The sequence below is a fragment of the Tachypleus tridentatus genome, chromosome 13 (genome assembly GCF_004210375.1).
Source record: "Tachypleus tridentatus isolate NWPU-2018 chromosome 13, ASM421037v1, whole genome shotgun sequence".
Lineage (NCBI taxonomy): Eukaryota > Metazoa > Arthropoda > Merostomata > Xiphosura > Limulidae > Tachypleus > Tachypleus tridentatus.
The window spans coordinates 17,170,353-17,193,101 of record NC_134837.1 but is presented as its reverse complement, the minus strand read 5'-3'; the positions used below and the strand labels follow the sequence as shown (position 1 = coordinate 17,193,101).

Below are 22,749 nucleotides of genomic sequence, written 5' to 3'. Positions count from 1 at the left end.
CACAGTTATCTAATTAGTTTTTATTGAAGTAACTTCACAGTTATCTTATTAGTTTTTATTGAAGTAACTTCACAGTTATCTAATTAGTTTTTATTCTAAATATTGTAATACTTTGATGATGAGTTAAAAAGTTATGAAGATTATAATGTATCGACGTATTTTATATTAATATCGTACATCTAGTAGATTTCAGGTGGCGCTGCTTACTAGAGTTTAGATACTGACTGTTTCTCTTCATTAGTCATGTGCACACATGAACAAGGCCAATAAAAATCACATGTTGAAGACGTAACGGCAGAGATCCTGTCACTGTTAAATGACATTATTATTTCTAGTTTTGGAATCACAATTAGTCAACGTATTTTATAATAACCTTACACATACATAAAAAAGGCTTAGCAAAACCATAGGTTTGTTTCTTTGTTCTTGAAACTCACGTAAATCTATACGAGGGCTATCTACACTGGCAGTGTAAGACTAAAGGGAAGGCAGCTAGTCATTACCACCTCCCGCCAATTTTGGGATACTTTTATCAACGAATAGTGGGATTGATCGTCACATTATAACGTCCTCAAGGCTGAAAGGGCGAGCATGTTTGAAGTGACGGCAATTCAGAACTTACGACCCTCAAACTACAAGTGGAGCACCTTAACCAGTTGGCCATGCCGTGAAGCCATAGGTTGGAAGAGGAAACATAACTATCTTCCATATATACTTCTTCATACATGTAACAGAAAGACTTCGAAGGGAAATAATTTCCAAGGTTCATCTGTTGCGTGCTCTTGTGTTGTCCATCAAGTTGAGGTCACGCAATTGTTTCGATACGGTATAAACTGGAAGTTTAATAGCTAAACTTATAGTTTCAGATTAAAGTTTCTGTATTTTATTAAGGAGTTTGATTATTTATCATCTCGAGATTATTACTCAAAGTTGATAATGGTTCCTTAAGTTACATGCGTTTCGATTCCCAGGCTCTAACATGAAACATATTAATATTATTTTGTTGTTTGTGATTGGAGTAATCTTAGTAAAATAGATAAATATAAATTTTGTAATGATTAAATTAGGTTTTTTTCTTCATTTTGTAGTCCAAGACTCGATACTTTTAAGGTAACCACAGGCAGTAATGTGTACGTTTTCTTTTTAAGCACGAAGATACATAATGGGATATCGTGCTGTCCCGACTGCAGGTATCTAAACCTAATATTTAGTGTTATAAGGTCTCACACGTACCACTGTGACTCTGGGGAGGTTTTGAAATGTCATAAACGGTGGTTTCTTCAGTTATTGTTGTAGGTAAAACTAATGAAATAATAATGGAAGTGAACAAGCTAGTTTTTACAATCTGTGGTCGTGGGGGCCGAAGCTACTTTTTAAAATTATAATCGATATGAAACTGAAGAACTCATAGCTCTTTACCGGATAAAAAGTATTGGATAAACTCATAATGTAAACCTGTTATTTTATCTTCTAACAGATTATCAAAAGAATAAATCAGATTAAAAAACTCTTTACTATGTCAGCATAATAACTGTTTTTGCATTTCTTGATATCGTCTTGTCTATAAAATGATTATCAATTTGAAATGATTGATTTTAAAATGACAGTAAGATTGTAATGTAAGGGCAGCGGAAAATATTACTGATGTGTTTAGTGAGTTTGTTGCTGTTTTATCATAACCAAACCTCAAATTTAACTTTGTAAGCCTTTAAAAATGATCCGCTGATAGATGTTTACTGAAGAGATTGACGTTATGTAAAAAACAATGTAAGGCCAGCTAGAAACGAAGAAAAAATAAGAAATTGATCAGTAAGGATAAAATAATTAAAACGTTTAAGGTCGGCTGGTAAGGAAGAAAAGAGGAGGAACCAGTCTGATAATGTTTTTGAACTGGTTATAAATATAGAGACACTGAAAATATTCTAGGCTAGATAGAAAATGGGAATAGAATAGGAAATACTTTATGATAAGCTGATAATAAAATAATTTTGAAACGTTTAAGATTTATCGAAAAAAATTAGAACATTAAACTTCTGAAAAAAGTACTTGACTTAACGAGCAAGTAACACTTTGTCAAACGTGAAAACAAAGACTGTTTGTTAATTGAGTTTATAATAAATTAGTTTTTTTCGTAAATTAGCTTCATTTAGACTAAATTTAAATGTGTTGTCTGCCGTTTTAGTTGATGTCCGAATTTAAAATGCTCAGCTCCATAATATAGAGTGATGACTAGCTGCCTTCCCTCAAGTCTTACACTACTAAATTAGGGACGGCTAGCACAGATAGCCCTCTAGTAGCTTTGTAGGATGAACTAGTTGGATGAATTAATAGGATGAACTAGTTGGATGAATTAACTGGATGAACCAACCGGATGTATTAATAAGATGAACTAGTTAGAAGAATTAGATTGACGAATGAATTGGGTGAATTTAATGGATGAACCAACCGGATGTATTAATAAGATGAACTAGTTAGAAGAATTAGATTGACGAATGAATTGGGTGAATTTAATGGATAAATTAACTGGATGAACTAGTTAGAAGAATTAGATTGACGAATGAACTGGATGGATCATTTCGATAAATTAATAGTACGAACTAATTAGATGAATTAGGTAGATGAACTAATTGGATGAATTGATTGGATGAATTTGCTGTATGAATTAATTGGAAGGATTGATTGTATGAATTAGACAAACAATTGAAATGTGTTGGAAAAACAAGACTGTTTAGTGCAATAGTTAAGAGTTAGTTCATTTAGTTATATGATCTTTAATTATTATTTAGTTTTCCTAACAATAGTGTTAAAAGTTAATTATTTTAAATGCGATAGCTATAATAGATTTATTTACGTAACTCGGTACAACTTGTGTGTTGTGTGTGTAGCTCAACTGTTATGAACTAACGTTATATTGCTCGAACCTTCTATATTTTTTGTCGTTGCATTATCAAGTAAGTACTATTACATCATAGAGTCTCATAGGTTGTTTGAAATTCTAGGGCCTCAATTAGGGACAATGTATATATGTATATAAATATTAGTAACCAAATTAGCGAAAGTTAATTCACTAAACGTGTGTTTGTGTGTTTTTCTTATAGCAAAGCCACATCGGACTATCTGCTCAGCCTACCGAAGGGAATCGAACCCTGATTTTAGCGTTGTAAATCCGGAGACATACCGCTGTACTAGCAGGGGACTCACTAAACGTTAAATTATTTTAACCTGAGTTTTATAGTTAAAAGAGATAAGGAAAATAATTTGTCTTCTTAAGGGCGTTCTAAATAATTTAAACCCTCTGTGTGATAGCCTATTGTGTACGAATATTTTTAAATACGCACATGTATAGGCCTGGCATGACTAGGTGGTTAAGATACTCAATTCCTAGGCTTGGGTCCCAGGTTCGAATCACCTTCGCACCAAGCATGACCCTCATTTTTTCAACCGTGGGGACGTTATAATGTGCGGTAAATCTGACTATTTATTGGTAAAAGGGTAGTCCAAAAGTTGGCGGTGGGTGGTGATGACTAGATGCTTTTCCTCTAGTCTTACACTGCTAAATTAGGGGCGACTAGCTTGTGTAGCTTTGCGCGAAATTAGAAAAACAAAAAACAAACAAACGTACATATATTATTTTAAAACAAGTAAATTGCGTGCTGTCCCTTTATTATTAGAATTTGTTGCTAAAAGTTTTTACTCTATAAAACTGACAAAGTGGTTGAGTTAAGTAGGTGAACTAGTTAGTGCGTGTGGTAATTCTTATGTCACCATTGTATAAGGAAAAGATGGTTATACACCTCTTTGGTTAGCCATCATTATTCAGATAGGAGGTAGGATGGGGGCACCGTACCTGCACAAAACCCCATTACCAAATTTACCCCTTGTACCAGAAAACGAGTGCCAAGTTTAATGAGTGGTGATATAAACACAGTTTTAAACATGGCGCCCTCAGACTTTCTGGGGAAGGGGACATAGAATCAGATTCCAAATTTGGTTCAGTGGTCCCCAAAACCTACTTAAGGACCCTCTTCGTGCTTTCAGGTGCCTATCGGTTCGTATTGTAGATTGCCTGCTGAGTTTGATACTGTTGGCTTTAAAAGTATTTTGTTGGAGTTCGTGTGCGCAGCTTTTCGAACGAGAGAAAAACGAACGCTCGGACTGACATCATGGTTCATAGTTGTAATAGATTTAATATTATTTTATTATCTATTGGTTTGAGAAATAATTCGTGAGCGTTTTTTCAAGTTAAAAAATATAATCATAAATGAAACGCTTTCGCAAAATATTTCATGTCATTTGGTAGATAATTTTTTGCTCTAATAGATGGTGTGTTTGATTTTCATATGTCTTTAATTTTTGCTTTCATTTTCAGCTCATTAAATGGAATGCCAAGTGGACAAAATCGAGCATTTTCGACACCATCTGCTTTTCGCATTTAATTTCTTGCAATTTCGTTTAAAACAATGCATACTATATACCTAGGTATTACATGAAATAAAGTATCATAATAAATGTTTTGGGTGTAATGTGTTCATGCATTGAAGTATTGTATAGTCTTGCATGTAATGCTTGAATGAAATTATTTAAAAACGCTCACGAATTATTTCTCAACCTAATATATATGTTTAACTTTAACAGTCCCGCTTGTTCTGTAAATTTGTAGATCATGTCAGAGTGTAGGAACCAACAATGTGCGATGATGTTATAAACCAGTAGTTGTCAGTATTGTTGGGCAAACTAAACTTTCGAGAACTTCACCTAAATATTACAAATCGACGCTCCAAGAGACAATTTAATATATTGTTGGTCTGCTACATTCAGTATACTATAAGTCTCAGAAACAATAATTGTGATAAACGCTAATTAATCGGGAAACAACACATATTTGACAAGAGACGTTTATAGATGTCTAACATTAAAAACAGTTTAACTTCAGAGACTTAGCTCCGAAAGTTAGTATTTCTACGACAATATGGTATAACTTCAGCTGTGAAAACTTACGTGCGCCTGTAAAGCAGCTAGCTAGCTTCGTTGTCAAGTAAATTGCACATGTTTATCAACATAGGATTAATTCGCTCATCGTAACGCGTCAATGAAGTATTCAGTTCCTGACCATATAGAAGAGTAAGTATTATTTTTAAGTTTGTAAACTCTTGTATATAAAACGTTATTTGTAATAGCCGTTGTTATAAATAGTATAGTTGTTTTTATATTGAAATATATTTGTGTCAAGAAAGAAAATTGTGTGTATCACAAAATAACATAAACGTAACACAAATAGAGATTCGATTAACGTCTAAATCATTAAATTAAATTTTCCGGCTATTTGGAACCGTAATACGTAACGTACGTAATATAATGAATCGGAGACTCGTCCGAGATAAATTATAATACGTAACATAGTTTATATAAGATTCTATTTAAATCATTTATAAGTGGGAACTAAGGTAATACAACTAAAGCATACAACCAGAAATATGTTTAAAATAAATATAATAGGTTTAAAATAACATATTTTAAACTGTGAATAGTCTTTGTTTTCTCGGACATCCAATGGCACAGAGGCCCGGCATGGCCAAGCGCGTTAAGGCGTGCGACTCGTAATCTGAGGGTCGCGGGTTCGCATCCCCGTCGCACCAAACATGCTCGTCCTTTTAGCCGTGGGGGCGTTATAATGTAATGGTCAAGCTCACTATTCGTTAGTAAAAGAGTAGCCCAAGAGTTGGCGGTGGGTGGTGATGACTAGCTACCTTCCCTCTAGTCTTACACTGCTAAATAGCACAGATAGCCCTCGAGTAGCTTTGTGCGAAATTCAAAAACAAACAAACCAATGGCACAGCGGCATGTTTGTGGACTTACAAAGCTAGAATCTGGGTTTCGATACTCGTTGTTGGCATAGCACACATAGCCCATTGTGTAGACTTGTGTTTAATTACAAACAATAACAACAAACAACGCTTTTTCTTTGTTCGTACTTGTCATATGTCATTATTGTTTTCAGATACGTTGTGGGTAATGTATACATATATATAGTGTTATAACTACTGAAACAAGAACTAATTAAAATTTAACTAACTGGTTTTCATAAAATGAAAAATATGAAATATAACTGTGAGTTTGTTTTCGTGAAACTTGAAGACTGCAAAGACACATGAAAATATGAGAAGGCTCTACGGATCAAATTTCATTATTTACGAAAATAATTCATTTTATGCCACACAACAAATAAACAAATGTTGAATTTTAATAACTTTGTAACCGAGGCTCAAATTAAGACTGTTGCTTATAACGTACAATTTAAAACAGCATAGCTCAGAGAAATATAAACTGGAGACGATGATTTAAAATATATTCAGATAAATGAGACCTTCAGGGTACTTTATATAATGAGTTATTAAGTTTCCCGAGTTGGGTGCTGTTAAACACAAAGCTACACAGTGAACTATCTGTGATCTGCCAATCGCAGGTATTCAAACACGAGCTTCAGCACTGTCAATTTTCAGATTAAGTCTGAGCCACCAATATGCGTGTATTGACGGAGAGGGGAGGTACTGATTGGACGCTCTGCACATTGAACAAACTGTCACAACAGTGACATTCAGTATGTCTACAAACATGTTCTCTGATTACGTAACATGAGTCTGGTTGCTGCTCTGTTCCAAGAAGTTATTGTTGTAAATTAATCAAAAAGTTTGTACTGATATATATGCAAATTAGCACAGATATGTTTCACGTGAGTTTCTTTTACAAGTTTCTATTAGAAACATCTTTTTCATTAAAACAAACTGATAGTGACGAACGACAAACTGCGTTGTTGTGTTACGTTCCATTATCAAACAACAACAGTAAAGACCTAAACTTGTGATAAATTACGTAAGCTGTAGATTGTTTCATATGTCTCTCTTAATTTTGAATTTGAAATTGACAAATTAAGAGGAACTTGGAAACAAAACTTGAAGTATTAAGACCTGCGGTTTCTGTTGTTTCGTCAATATTCGAATGTAAAGGTAAATTACACATTCTGAAAACTGTTTGTTTTTGTATTTTTGAATTTCGCACAAAGCTACTCGAGGGCGATCTGTGCTAGCCGTCCCTAATTTAGCAGTGTAAGACTAGAGGGAAGGCAGCTAGTCATCACCACCCACCGCCAACTCTTGGGTTACTCTTTTACCAACTAATAGTGGGATTGCCGGTCACATTATAACGCCCCACGGCTGAAAGGGCGAGCATGTCTGGCGCGACGGGGATGCGAACCCGCAACCCTCAGAATACGAGTCGCACGCCTTAACGCGCTTGGACATGCCGGGCCTGTAGGTCCAAGGTTTCAGCTGCGATAACTTGCCCGAAACACATTATACTTTCAATAGCGCGTGCGTTGTAATTATAAGTCATTTCCGCTATAGGTTATGAGTTGTCTTTCGGTGGTGGGTGTTATTTTTATTTCCTTTAATATGATTAGAAGGTTAAAATTAGGAACGCTAAGCCTGATTTACGGATCTTTAAGATGGTCATTTATTTCATGTCCCACATGTTTAAAATATACACATTAAGGTTTACTTTGTCTTTATGTGAGGCAGTGACAAGTTTCTGGATTACAGTGCTACAGTACCGAGATCTATTTCCACTGGTGCAAGGAGAACAGATATCCAAAGTTTAGCTGTGCACTGCAAAGCAACAACGCATAATATTTTCTATTATCGGATTTTCCCGTTAACTTGTAAACTCGTTTCTTTGTTTTTGAATTTCGCACAGAGCTACACGTGGGCTATCTGCGCTAGCCGTCCCTAATTTTGCAGTGTATAACTAGAGGGAAGGCAGCTAGTCATCACCACCTATCACCAAATATTGGGCTTCTCTTTTACCAACGAACGGTTCGATTGACCGTCATATTATAACGCCCCCACGGCTGAAATGGCGAGCATGTTTCACGGGACGGAAATTCGAACTCGCGACCTTCAGATTACGAGTCGAATGGCTTAACTACCTGACCATGACGGGCAAACTATTGATATCAGTGCTATATAATAATTGCTTGCGTTAAATTAAGGATTCCAAAGAATACTCACGTGTGTCATAATTGGAATAGATACTGCATGGATATCTCACATATATCATTGAGGATACTGCAGAAACTCTCCAGTGTATTAGACTGAAAATACCACACAGAAATTGCACCTGTGGATAGTTGCATTAACTCTATGAATTTTATCTATTATAAGAACCAATTAGAATCTGAATGGAAATCGTGACTCGTTTGAATAATATCACGTTTCTCTGTAAATATTTTGAATAAACATGTTACAAATTAGAACAAAAATACTTCAATTATTCTTTCAGTAAAGTGACAAGCTGAGCTGAGTGCAGGATGCGTCTCTACATACAAAAAAATAATATTCGTAAACTGTGTTTTATTTTGTATGAAACGGCATCTAAAGTACAGTAAAAAATATCTGTGACCATGTTTCATTTTATTGTCCAGGTATTTTCACTACAAAAGACGGTGTTTAAGTTTTAACTTCAGGATATTATTTTCAGCTCGTTTTGTATGCAAAGAAGGCCCGGCATGGACAGGTGGGTTAAGGCGTGCGACTCGTAATCTGAGGGTCGCGGGTTCGCATCCCCGTCGCACCAAACATGCTCGTCCTTTTAGCCGTGCGGGCGTTGTAATGTGACGGTCAATCCCACTATTCGTTGGTAAAAGAGTAGCCCAAGAGTTGGCGGTGGGTGGTAATAATCAGCTTCCTTCCTTCTAGTCTTACACTGCTAAATTAGGGAAGGGCTAGCGCTGATAGCTCTCGTCTAGCTTTGCGCGAAATTAAAAGAAAACCAAAACAAACGCAAAGATAGACAAAATTGTCCTTTTCAGGATATTTTTTCTAACACAGCGTGTACTTTGTATGTTTGTTCCAGAATATTTGTCGAACGTTATAATAGGAGTTACCTGTCTTTAACCGATATACCAGAAAGAAAACAGCGATTCAACACAAAAAACACCCACCACCAACTCTCATCTGACAAAGTGATTTGATTTGACTATCTTTCTTATATCGCACTTAAAATTCTAGATATGCAGCTCTTTTCTCTGCCAATGAGCCGCGAACTTGCTTTCTGATTCAAAGTATGAGCAAGACATCTTCATGACCTGGCCTAATGTGCTTGGGAAAAAAATAATATAACCCAATATAACATTTTAGTTAAAAAAGCCTTCAGCACAGAACTATTTAGTATTAGCATTATCTATAACACTGTTATATTAATAACTTTATTGATAAGTTTTATATCGTCTTCAAATTAACTAAACTATTCATTTTTAACCCTTCAATACAGTTAAAAATATATTATAAAAAATAATGTTTTTATCTGTTACAATAAACTGGTCAAAAACAGATGACGAAATAATTCATTCTTGAAGCAAAATACCTAAGAAACTCCAGCAGCAATTGGTCGAAAAGTAACTTTCCTCTTAATGTTTTTAAAGTATCTTATTAGGGATGTTTATGTTTATGGTTAACGTGCGAGTTGAATGTTATGAGGAACTTTGTAACGAATAACACACAAAACCATAGAGACCTAGAAGCAATTTGGTGCATAAAATATTTTTGTTACTGAATTAATATTTAAAGATTATTATTTTTCTAACTTATTGATGTTAAATTCTTTTCGTATCAAACTACTTAATTAGGTCAGAGTTATAAAACAACACAGTAATGGTTATAGCTCACTAAATACGCTGTTCTTACGTTGTTTTTTATAAAAATTAGAATATACTGTTTTGTTAGTTGGGTACCCTAGATGTTAACAAATATTCTGTTTTGTTAGTTGGGTACCCTAGATGTTAACAATATTCATGGTTGTAAATCGAGTAACATATCATGATGTTCAGTCAGCTTAGGAGATCTACATTAATGTTAAATCCACATGCAAATCTATCAATACAAAATAATTTGGCCTGGCATGGCCAAGCGTGTTAAGACGTGCGACTCGTAGGGGTGTGATAATGTGACGGTCCATCCCACTATTCGTTGATAAAATAGTAGTTCAAGAGTTGGCGGTGGGTGGTGATGACTAGCTGCTTTTCCTCTAGTCTTACACTACTAAATTAGGAACGACTAGCGCAGATAGCCCTCGAGTAGCTTTGCGCAAAATTCAAAAACAAAACAAACAAACTAATTTCCATGATAAAAATAAATACAACTAAGTATATTAAACATTTTACTCAGTACTGTTACTATCAGTAAAGAGAAAGAATACAGTACACTTTACTTACAGAACACGTAAACTATTAGTTTGCCTCGTGTACTGTTAAAAAAATCCGTATTATCAGTTCAGTACGTCATATATATATATAAAATACGCTTTTTGAATATATAGCTTAGAACCATAAATGTTCCTAGATGATAAAATAGACGTTTGTACTTGTAGGGAAAGAAAGAGCTTCTTAGAAATGAAAGTAAATTTAGAACTGAGTAAATCATTTCCTATACAATATATACAATATGTTGGTGAAGAAATAGATATATTGTATTCTAAAATGCTTGTTTATACTTGGAAATATTTCTATTATGAACTGGAACTTTTTAAAGTGAAAGGGGAATTTATGCCAAAAGACTAGTTGAGGGATCCATTGTTTAAACTACTAATCAGAGGAGAGCAAATCGATCAGCAACACTGATCGCGAAAAGGATTTTGACCAGCTCTATAAACAGAATGAAATGAATGCTCAGTGCTACTATGTCTCAAAACTTGAACATTTTGATCCGCAGTCAGACTCATTTAAAGTTAGGCCTCACCACTTCCATTGCTGTTATGTTTGTTTTCTGAAATTCGCGTAAATCTACACGAGGGTTATCTGCGCTACCCGTGCCTAATTTAGCAGTGTAAGACTAGAGGGAAGGCAGCTATTCATCACCACCCACCGCCAGTTTTTGGACTACTCTTTTACCAACGAATAGTGGGATTGACCGTCACATTATAACCCTCCCACTGCTGAAAGGGCGAGCATGTCCGGAGATTCGAACTCGCGACCCTCGGATTACGAGTCGAGTGTTTTAGACATCTGGCCATGCCGGGCCTTGACGAGATAGAACTCATACAAAAACAGTGAGCCAAATGTTTTTGATTTTATTAATTCATCATATACGCAATTCTCACAAAACAAGGAAGATAAAAGAACAAGAACATGTAAGCCTAACGGTCAGTGTTTGACTAAATAAATAAAAACGTTTGTCCGTAAAAGATTTCGCGCGGTGCAACGTGGGTGACTTGGTAGTGTTGGATTTTGCTACGAAAGACAGCCTTAGGTGGAAAATAAGTTGGACACCAGGAGTCGCTTCAAAAAATCCAAATGTGCTACTGATATCAAATAGAACCTGGAAAAGATGGATAGAAAAAGAATGAAGCAAGTGGCGTAGAGAAAAGTGAAAATTGTAATAAAACCTGATGATTGTGCTTAATTATCTGCAAATAAGGACATCTCTTTGATTAGAAACCTGTTTCACAGAATAATTTCTCTGAAAATGAAAACATATTTTTCTCAATAAAATATGTAACACACATTCACTTCTCTGCTAATAAGTAAATGTTTTCTTGCAAAATCTAGGAAATAAATAATATTTTTGTACTGGGAAACGGGAACAACTTATGAACTTTTTAAATGTTACCCTACGATGTAAACCTTTCATGAATTAACTATTTACTTGGATAAAAAAAAAAATCCGTTTTTAAAAATGTTATTCGTTACTTGTGTATTTGAACTAAAAGCTAATATGAAAAAAATACTTTTATGCGTGAATTATCTGGTTGAAATATATATATACATATTATGTTTGTAGTCACTGTGGTCAAAACATTATCATGACAGGTCTAAAGGAATTTTTTTAATGACAGTTTCAGACTGATTACATTCATAATTAAGTTCTAAATAAAAATTAGAATTTCTTTATTCCCTTACCGGAAAGAACGTTTCAGGAGATTATACGACACTTTCTTGCTTTTTAATCAACACACTCTTGGCAGTTTTCATGGACACGTCTTTAACTCCAATCTGAATATCTTGTGTAGAAGGTTCCAGTTTGTTGTCTTCAATTACGGCATGTCTGCTCGTCCCAGGAAGTATAACATTTCTTTCTGTCTGGTCTTTAGGCTGTTTATAAAATATTAAGTAATTTGAGCGTAACTGATGAAAAAAACAAAATACTAGCAATCATTTGGGAGTAGAAATGTTTTCATTTTGAAAACATGGTTAGTTGTCATAGAAATAAAAATAGAGAATCTCCGTCTAAATGAAACATGCTTATTGAACAGGCAGACTTTGCTGATAAATAGTGGCATTTCTTGGTAAAACTTAGCTAGTTTCTCTCATCTGAAGCTATAATTACACTTTAGTAAATTTTATTAAGATAAAATACATGTCGAACAATTATTGTAGTGGTTTGTTTGTAGTTAAACGCAAGAAGGTACACAATGGGCTATCTGTGCTGCGCCCACAAGGGGTGTTTATAGCACTGTAAATTTTTACTCTTACTACAGATACATTGAAAAGAGGAGTGATATTGGGTAACCGAACGACAGAATATTTAGTAACAGAATTAATACTGGAAAGTGCTATCTATCTGTCACATTAAATAACAACGGTTTCTACCAGCATAAGAAAACTATCTCTTGGGTTACTCTTTTACCAACGAATAGTGGGATTGACTGACACTTTGTAACCCTGAAAGGGCAAGCATTTTTGGTGTGACGGGGATTACGAGTCGAGTGCCGTAATCACCTGGTCATGCCGGACGTCTTATATTGAGTAAATGCGTTTCAATACGACTATACTATTATCCCTAACAGCTTATACTAAAATAAAGCATATTTCCACTACCCCTATTATAAAAGTAAACTTTTCCAACACTTGAATTTGGTTAACTAAATCTTAATTACAAGTACTTGTAATAAGTTAAAACAGTGAAATAAGTTATTGAGATTAACAGTGCTTTTGTTCATGGCACTAAATAATTAGTAAGATTTGAATTCAACACGATCATGCATCATGATTTTTAATATCATTCAAGAAGATGAACTAATTTCAGATTCGGAGAACAGTCGATAAAAAAAAAACACATAAGAAACAGTTTGCCCATAAAAAAAATTCGCTTAATGTGTTTCTAGCGAAACTAAAAACGTTTAAGTTTCAGTTTCGCCTGGAGCAACGTTTTGTAGCCAAATATAACACAAATTTCATAGTTTTCAAATGTGATGTATACTTTAAAAAAAAAGTGATTGTTTTACATATCTTGTAATATATCTTCAAAACAAGTTCCAAAATTAGTAATAAAAGACATACATAAAGTGGCAATAGCTTCTGTAAAGCAATGGTATCTGTTTTCTGGGTGGGACTCCTGTACGTGGATTCTGGAAACAACATAATTCCCTGATCTGGTGAATCACTTCTAACCAATACTTTTCCAGCAGTACAATAGCTCTGTGTAGATGAGGGCGTGGCATGTAACTGGAGACAAGTGTCATCAGATTCATGGTCATAGCCTGTTTGGAGAATTAAATTTTTTAACAGAATATTTTGATAACTTTATTCCGGTTAAAATTATCCAAATATAAAATGTTAAATATTTATGAAATAGCCATTGATTAATTAATGTTAGAATAACGGTTGTTTATCTTGAATTTCGCTCAAAGCTACACGAGGGCTTCTGCGTTGGTCATCGCTATGTTTGTAGTGTAAGACTAGAGGGAAGGCAGCACCACCAACTGCTAATCTTGGCTACTCTTTTACAAACGAATAGTGCGATTGACTGTAACATTATAACGCCTCCAAGGCTTAAAGGGAGAGCATGTTTAATACGACGGGTATTCGAACTCCTGACCTTCAGATTACGAGTCTAACCATCTGGCAGAGCTGTGCCGTAGAGAAATGTTGTAGCACTGCTATAATTCTAATATAGAAGACCAAATATGGGGCTTCTGTCACAAGTATTTCAACTAACGGAACACACCTTCTTAAGTCTTTAACAAAACTAAACAGTTAAGTTACTTTGACAATGTTAACTTCATAGCTGTTTTAGGTTAGGAGAAATAATTAGACGAAACGAAGTGAGAATGTTGTTATTTTCATTATTAAAAAGTATATAGTAAACTTAGAAGTAACGACATTACCCAAAACTCCAGTGGTAGACATTAATCTGCATTAAAGATTGTTGGTAACTGTAGTATGTAAATCAAGTAATTATTGATGAATGTATATTAAGTTCTTTTAAATAAAACAGTATTTGATGATTTTAATAGTTATTTTTTTCTACACAACCGCTATGATAAAAACAACCGAGCCCAGCATGACCAGGTGGGTTAAGGCGTTCGACTCGTAATCTGAGGGTCACGGGTTCGAATCCCCCTCACACCAAACATGTTCGTTCTTTCAGCCGTAGGGGTATTATAATGTGATGGTCAATTCCATTATTCGTTGTTTAAAAGAGTAGCCCAAGAGTTGGCGGTGATGACTAGCTGCCTTCCCTCTAGTCTTACACTGCTAAATTAGGGACGGCGCAGATAGTCCTCTTGTAGCTTTGCGCGAAATTAAAAAAAACAAACAAAAAAAAAGTCGATGACTTGAGGTGTAAAATATAAAACTACAGCTTCGCGTAATTTTCAAAACTCTACATTTGTAAAATAGATTACCAAACCGGTTTCGATTAAATCCTGCTGTTTTTATTAATCTTAAAATGTTTATAAAAACAGAAATAAACGACATTTGATTAAAACAGTTTACACGTACAAAACAAAAAACGAATTAACAGAAAGGAGTCAACCATACTGTGATGATAAGAAATAACTAAACCTTATAAAAGGATAACCTTCATAACGATATTGTACAAATATATGTAAATTAAACAGGGACAATCTGGAGAAAGCTTTAACCCACTTCTTTTATAACAGGAAAAGATAACAATAGGAACATAAAGGTTGGGCCACATTTTGTCCAGTTTCTCTCTGTTCATCTTACCACTCAGTTTACTATAAAATGTTACCATTTTGTATAAATTGGCTCTTTTATATACAACATTTTTATATAACTTATCTCTTACTTCTAGATCTAAAACAGTTTGGTAAAATAAATGGACACAACCAGCATTTGTAACATGAACTAATCATTTATCATAATGTTTTGTGGGCCTAATACACGTATTTCCTCATCACTTCATTTCCTTTATGATAAACGGCAACAATAAATGTCAAATTCTCATTGAACATAATTATCACTCATGATATAGTGGAGTAATACGTTGAAATATATCATACATATTAAAAACCTTCTGTTTATGTTTTTGGCTGGAATTATGTCTGGGCCTTCTTCGTTCTCGTCTTCCACGCGTTTTTCCAGTTGTACATCTATCCTGCAAAAATATAAAATAATCCATTAATACTTAAAGTAAGTTGTTTAATATTAACAGTGGATGATTTGATAAACTACGCGTGAGGGACGTTGAAGATATTATGATAGTTTAAGGTGAAGTCGATAGCTTTTGAAATCCTGATGTAATTTGACAAAATCGTGCTTGTTTGTTTGTGTATTTATATCTCAGAAATGTGGGTTAATGAAATATAAATGATTCAAGATGTGTCCGTAAGAAATTGGTTGTTTTTTTTTTAATTAATAGATTTTATAGCTACAGTGATAGCGAAATAGAGATCGGTTAGTGGAATTTCTTACAAATATAGTTCATAACTGGCAACACATTCATTCTACAGTTGTATTGCACATGTTTTCGTTAGTCATTTCAGGGATCTTCGTTTTTCACACATTGTTTATTAGTACTTTTAATGTGTACACGAATATATGAATTAAACGTTCTCAAGTTTCGTGTTACTTATTACTCAGTGGACATGAATAAGTTTATTCTTACGTACTTTCATTATTTAGTTTATGACTGGCATATTTCGAAAAAAAATAACAAAACACTCACTTTGCAAGAACGCGTACATCGTCTAGAAATAACACGAGGTTCAGAATACGAAAATCAACAACCTTTATGATTATAAATATAACTTTGAAGAAAATATGGATATCATCCGAAACTTGTTGAAGATTTTAATTATTCTAGTAATGAGAATTAATAACAGAGTTTTTGCTGGGTTGTTTCAAAACATTAAAAGCAGATAGACAAAGAAAGAAAATTACTCACTTATTATTTGTGTTGCTCTCTTGCTGAGCTGACATAGAAAAATAAAATGTTTAGTTATTAATATCGTACTTTTATGGAGTTTATTATCTGATGAGAAGGTGATGTGAACATTTTCCGAAAAGCTAATAATATTACATTGTTACCATGATGGTTTGAGTAAGATATTCGTACATAAAACATGTTACTTTTTCAAACATTGACAGAGTTTGTTTGTAGCATCATTGATATATTTGGTTATATTATTAACTGCATATAATATAAATATATGATTGACCAGTTTAGTACAAAAACTAAGCGCAAAAAACAAAGAAAGACAAAGCACAAATGACATCATAGTATGGAATTTGAATCCACGTCAAGATTAAGGTAGCAAATAGTTGTTGACATCAAATGATAGGGGAAGATGTTGAGTAGCCAGGGCATGACAGGTCGTGATCCTACTGAAATGTCATTGTTAAAGGTGGATTATTACTCGGTTTACATTGTGTGAGAACAAAAATAAAAGCTTAACGGAACGGAAAAAGGAGTTTTATTAAAAAATATAAAACGCAAATGGGTTCGAAAAAAAAAAATGAAGTGTTAACTATAGCTTAAAACAGATGTTAAATGAAGTAGACCTAAACGACACTGAGAAATTATATGACGAAATGTGGCACGAAAATGAAAACTACAAAATGTATCAGGTTAGGAATACCTGCGTTAAGCTACTGAGTTAAAGTTAGATCAGTGAGTGAAAAAGTGCACATAGATGGAGCCACAAGTTCAAAGTGAGATTAGTACATTTAATGAACACGAGAAATTAAAATACATGGTGAGTGTGAGGTCAGAGAACAGGCAAAAAACAAGACAAATTTAAGGTGAAAGTGAGTTCAAGGGTAAAATAAATTAAGACAGATCAAAGAATATAGTGGCCGTGAACTCAGATGGCAGAATTAATTAAACAAAGTGAAGTGTGGGATATTCGTGGAATCAGAAGACGAAATGAAATAAAACAACGCAAACTGTAGAATAAAGATGGAATCGAGTGAAGTGACACGAAGTAAAGTGGGAGATCAAAGGTCAAAAGGCAGAGTGAAACGAGACGAGGAATTCTAATATACAGACAATTGAAAAATATATTCTCAAATATTTTAACACAGTAGATATAATGTGATAATGTTTTATTTAATAAACTGGAGTTGTTATTATACTATAGAAAAAAGTACCTTTAAAGTGCTTTTCTTTTTGACTTTAATTATGATCACTAACATTACAATGAATAAGATCAAGGCTACAGTCGCTGAGATGAATATTGTGAGTACTGGGTTAAAAACATACACTCCGCCCCTGTTCCCTGGAAAACAACAAGAAAAAAAACGTGAAAATTTAATAGTTATTAGAATGACATAGAAAAAGTTTAGAACACTTTAAAACCAATTCAAATATGTTGAATATTCAGAAACTTTTAAAAATGCCAAACCGTAGTTTACAAGAGTGTCCACAATAGATTTTCTGGCTTAGATTTGCTTAAGTTGTCCTGACGCTTGAGACGTAGGTTCAGGAGAAAATTTTAATTAAATTATCTAACCTTATTAGTTTTGTTCATTTTTTTACGGTGTTCTACTCCTTGGCTGGGGATTACTGGTTCGAATCCTGTCACCAAATATACTCGTTATTTTAGTCGTTGAAGCGTTATAATTTTTGATCAATACCTCTATTTGTTGGTTAAAAATAGCCCAAGAGTTATTGATGGGTTGTGTTCATTAGTTACCTTCTCTTTAGTCTATCACTTCAAAATTAGGAATGGTTAGCACACATAGCCATCTAGTTTTGTATGAAATTCAAAAACAACTTCCAATCTGTCACTATATTTCAACTGTGGTTTAGAAATAACAAAACAAAACACGTTTATATTAGGCTTAATAACTTTGTTAAAGTTCCTTAATTTGTTAGAACACTTCAGTAATAGATTAGAAAAAAACGTCTATTTGGACTTGGTTTAGTTTGTTTTGAATTTCGCGCAAAGCTACACGAGGGTTATCCGCGCTAGCCGTTCCTAATTTAACAATGTAAGACAAGAGAGAAGGCAGCTAGCCATCACCACTCACCGCCAACTCTTAGGCTACTCTTTTACCAATGAATAGTTGGATTGATCGTCATATTATAACGCCCCCAGGGCAGAAAGGGCGAGCATGTTTGGTGTGATGGGGAATCGAACCCGCGACTCTCAAAGTAGAGGAGTTGAGTGTCTTGGCCAGGCCAGGCCCATTTGGACTTTTAACTTTATTAAATATGTTTAACACCTAAACAGTGGTTTAGAAGAACTGTGTTATTATTCGCTAAGTTACCTGTTAGTTTTTCTGCTTGCCGAACAGTGCTCGTTGAAATTCTCACCGCTGAACTTCGACCACAACGGTTTACTGCATAAACCAACAAGATAAAGAAGGTTCCAGGAGTGAGTCCGTTTACAAGAAACATCGGTACGTGAGACGAAACTTTGGCATAAAGAGACTCGCTTTCTTTAGTATAAATCTCCATGATGAATGTTTGGTCCAGTCCACCGTTAAAACCTTCGAGACACTCCACTAGTATCAACTCTTCCGTGCGATTAAACACAGTGCAGTTTTGTACAGGCTCAGGGGCCTCTGTGGATAGGGATTGGAAAGGATTGGCTAAAGAGGGATATATTTTGTTGCACATCACATACATAAAGTGGCTATTGATCCAAATTACAGTACTCGAAATAAGTTAAGAGTTAAAAATGTAAACAACTCAAAATAAACTAACAATAAACAATACAGTTGAAAACAATATGCAAAATAAAAACAAACATTTACTTAATTCTAACACATTATAATGCTTTTAAATTATGAAAAATAAAACACAGATTCAGCTGTTGTGAAGACTTTGTTTATTTATCTTAATATCCGTCGCTGGTACAACGTTAAGTCTACGGATTTATGAAGCTCCAATCAGGGGTTCGATTCTCCTCAGTGGACTCCGAAGATAGCCCAAAATTGGTTTGGTATAAGAAAAATACACAACACACAAATTTACGTTACAAATATATAAATATTATTATAGGTAAGGAAAAAAACCTATCTCTTACGAAGCTGTAACAGCAGAACAGGTAGGTTTCAATTTTATAGGAATTATTTCCATTTAAAAGAATATATGTAAATAAAGAACTTTGGCTTACGGAAAAAAAACAACGTTATGACCAATACGATGTTGATTTAATACACATTATTTGTATAAGAGCATCTGATATTTCAGAAAGAAAATTAAACAAGGAATTTATCGATAAACGTTTCAGGCCTTTAATATTTATAGAATCTTAAGTGACATTAGCCTAATCTGTAGAAGCTTTTATCGAGGCAATAATCTTTAACTGCTATTAGGCTACATTGGACGAACCTCGTCTGTTATGTAGGTAAACCTTGTTAAGCCTATTTTTTCAGGTCTGCTCCCTTTATAGAGATCTAAGTTTACTGAGGCCTACTTTCTACTTGTGAACCGATGAAGCCATTGGCTAATCATTTCAATAATTTGTTTATTAATTTGTTTTGAATTTCGCGCAAAGCTACACGAGGGCTATCTGCGCTAGCCGTTCTTACTTTAGCAGTGTGAGATTAGAGGGAAGGCAGTTAGTCATCACCACCCACCGCCAACTCTTAGGTTGCTCTTTTACAAATTAGTAATGGGATTGACTGTAACATTATAACGCTCCCACCGTTGAAAGGGCGAGAATGTTTGGTGTGACGGGGTTTGAACCTGCGACTCTCAGATTACAAGTCAAATTTCCATAAAAAGACAAGAAAATCTACAAAAACACATATGCTTCTACCTGCGGGTATAATTTTAAAAACACATGGTTCTCTTTGCACTCCGATACTGTTCTCCCCCCAGCACATAAGGGTCCCATAGTCTTCACTGGTCTGTATTCTGTATGACGCAATGCTTTGAAACTCGCTGTGGATCTTGTGAAGTATCGTATCTTCTACTTTAGAAGAGCTGTTGAAACGCCAAAAGAACTTAATATCTCTAGGGTCTGCCTCCAGGTGGCATTCTACATCGATACTTTCTTGATTTGAAACTCCATAGACGGACTTTTGGAAAGGCTGACAAACTGGAGAGTCTGAGAAAAGAACATTTCATCAATCATTATGCTACCTGTTAATTAGAATGTCATTAGCATCCAATATATATTGTACTATATTATATATCATAACCATCTGTTACTCAAAGTGTTGCCTGAGACATTATCGAATGTGCTACTTAATATAGCTTTAGCATATATTATCAAATTCTATGTTTATTGTAATTGTATTCGTTAAATTAGGTGACATCTCAGACATCATTACCTGTTATCCCTTGGATTGACTGGTATATCATCTATTGTAAAATACACCACCTAAGACATCAACACCATCTATGAATATACAATGATCTATCTGATAAACCGTCACTCTACCATCTGGGACATCGTTAACTTTATGTCTATATAGGTTGACATGTCATAAACATATAATGTCCAATGTGCTTCACCTCTTATATTATCAATATCCACTGGATGATATGTCGTCTATCATATCATCAGTGACGCAAAAAAACAAGTAGAGACATTATTATTTATTGCGGTGTTACAGAGAACAAAATCATTACATAATGAAACTATTAGATTCGTGATTTCTTATTGTCCAATGGTCAGTTTGAAGAATGATATATATATTAATATATTCCATTAAAAGAATCTATAAAAACATAGCCCAAAGAAATATGTTTTGTTCTTCATTTCATTGTCCAAAAAACATGTTCTTCTTGAACTAATGAATGGAATAATATTGAACAACATATCAAAAGCCTGGGAGAATCTAAAATGGTAAAGCATATTTTACTTGTGTTTATATTTTACTATTAGAGTCAAACGTAACGGGATTTTAATATCTAGAGTACCACACTTTTAGCCAGATGAACTGTTGGTAGAATGGGAAGCAAGTCCTGCTGATCAGATGAAGATAAACGTCATTTCAAATATTTTTTCGATAAAGTTTTCATAAAAATGTAAATTAAAATGCAAACCTTATATATTTGTAGGGTTATACTCACAATAAGCAAATGTTTTCTTTCCGAACCGGTCGGATCTGGATGGTTAAAGTTTTAAAATGAAGTATTTCAATACAGAAATAACAGATGCTCTTCATATATCGTAAATTATGGATAAAAGTATTACACTTAACATAGTTTTACTGAAACGAAATACCTGTGGATAAGAGTAAAACGTTTTCTTGTTTCTACAGGTCTGGCTACATCCTGATTGTAAAGTATATATTGAACGAGTTATTAAATAGTATGTAACTTTTACGCACTTACTCTTTTAGGCGGCTGATATCAAAGATATCTACTGCTATTTTTCCATCACGGTAGATAAAATGTGCACTTGAGAAGAAATAACTGTTCTCCATTGCAACCACAACAAACAGCGATTCGTTTTTTCTTCAGAACAAAATATTTCAAGAGATTTCAAACATTTCACACAGAGACAAATGCAAATTTGCACTAAATAAAAAACTTTAGAACATGGAATATCAAACACACCAAATATACACGTCGGTCATGAAACTTGTGAATCTGGGACGAGAAACATCAAACATATCCATTTTGTACCAGGTCATGACACTGATGGATCTAATTGAGAATATACATCGTGAAAAATGAATCGAACAAACCCAAGATTCACTAGGCCATAACACTGGTGGATCAAACCGAGAATCTAGAGCTGAAAGAGAATATATATATATGCTCATGTCACTCGTGTATCGAACCCAGACTCTAAAACGTGGAACATTTCACGATAAACTCAGGCCATAACACTAGTGGAAAAAACAACATCTTACATTTGGAACATCAGACAAATACAAAAAATACTAGGTTATAACATTGGTGAATCAAACCGGGAATCTGGGATATGGAGCATCAAACAATACCTATGATGTACTATGTAGGTCATTAAACTGGTGGATCACCATTATGGTTATAATGGTATGTTTTATTTTCACTTCCATCTATGATGTCGAACATCAAACATGCCCAAGAAGTGCTAGACCATGATCTTGGTGTATAAACCAACAATTAAAATGTAGAACATTAAACAAAAGAGGTTGGATATAATGGATATAATTATATCTAGAATATAGAATCCCAAGATGTACTCGACTGTTACACGGATGGATCAAACCAAAAATCTAAGACACGAAGCATTGTATGGATCCAAAATATGATAGGCTATAACACTGGTGAATCAAATAGAGACTCTATGAAGTGGAATATCAAATGAAGCAAAAATGTATTAGGCCATCACATTAGTGTATCAAACCGAGAATATGGGATTTAGAAAATGAAGAAAACCAAACCACAGATGCGCTAGGACATGACACTGGTGGATCAAACCAATACCTAGAACGTGACACTGGTGGATCAAAACCAATACCTAGAAGAACGTGAGACATTAAACAAAACAGAAGAGATGTACTAAGCCATCACAATAGAGGAAAAAGCCAAGTGATCTAGGACATGAAATATCAAAACAAAA

The 22,749-nt window shown here is 34.3% G+C and overlaps 3 protein-coding genes across 3 annotated transcripts in view; all 3 read right to left on the bottom strand.

The window, feature by feature from the left end:
- The window catches only part of LOC143238984 (protein turtle-like), a 574,376-nt gene that overhangs the window by 217,121 nt on the left and 334,506 nt on the right, over positions 1-22,749 (bottom strand). The window lies entirely within an intron of this gene.
- On the bottom strand, positions 11,106-16,213 carry LOC143239774 (uncharacterized). Its single transcript, XM_076481260.1, has 5 exons — positions 16,179-16,213; positions 15,295-15,389; positions 13,328-13,527; positions 11,948-12,139; positions 11,106-11,366 (listed from the first exon to the last, which is right to left on the bottom strand). Exons 1-4 carry the CDS (start codon positions 16,211-16,213, stop codon positions 11,969-11,971), a joined length of 501 nt encoding a protein of 166 aa, XP_076337375.1. The 3' UTR covers positions 11,106-11,366; positions 11,948-11,968.
- LOC143239768 (uncharacterized) overlaps positions 17,348-22,749 on the bottom strand; it is a 198,664-nt gene continuing 193,262 nt past the window's right edge. Inside the window, exons 2-4 of the mRNA XM_076481250.1 lie at positions 20,005-20,295; positions 18,506-18,802; positions 17,348-17,511 (exon numbers count right to left, since the gene is read on the bottom strand). Coding sequence (XP_076337365.1) covers positions 17,363-17,511; positions 18,506-18,802; positions 20,005-20,295 — 737 coding nt within the window. The 3' untranslated portion in view covers positions 17,348-17,362. The remainder of the gene's footprint in view (positions 17,512-18,505; positions 18,803-20,004; positions 20,296-22,749) is intronic.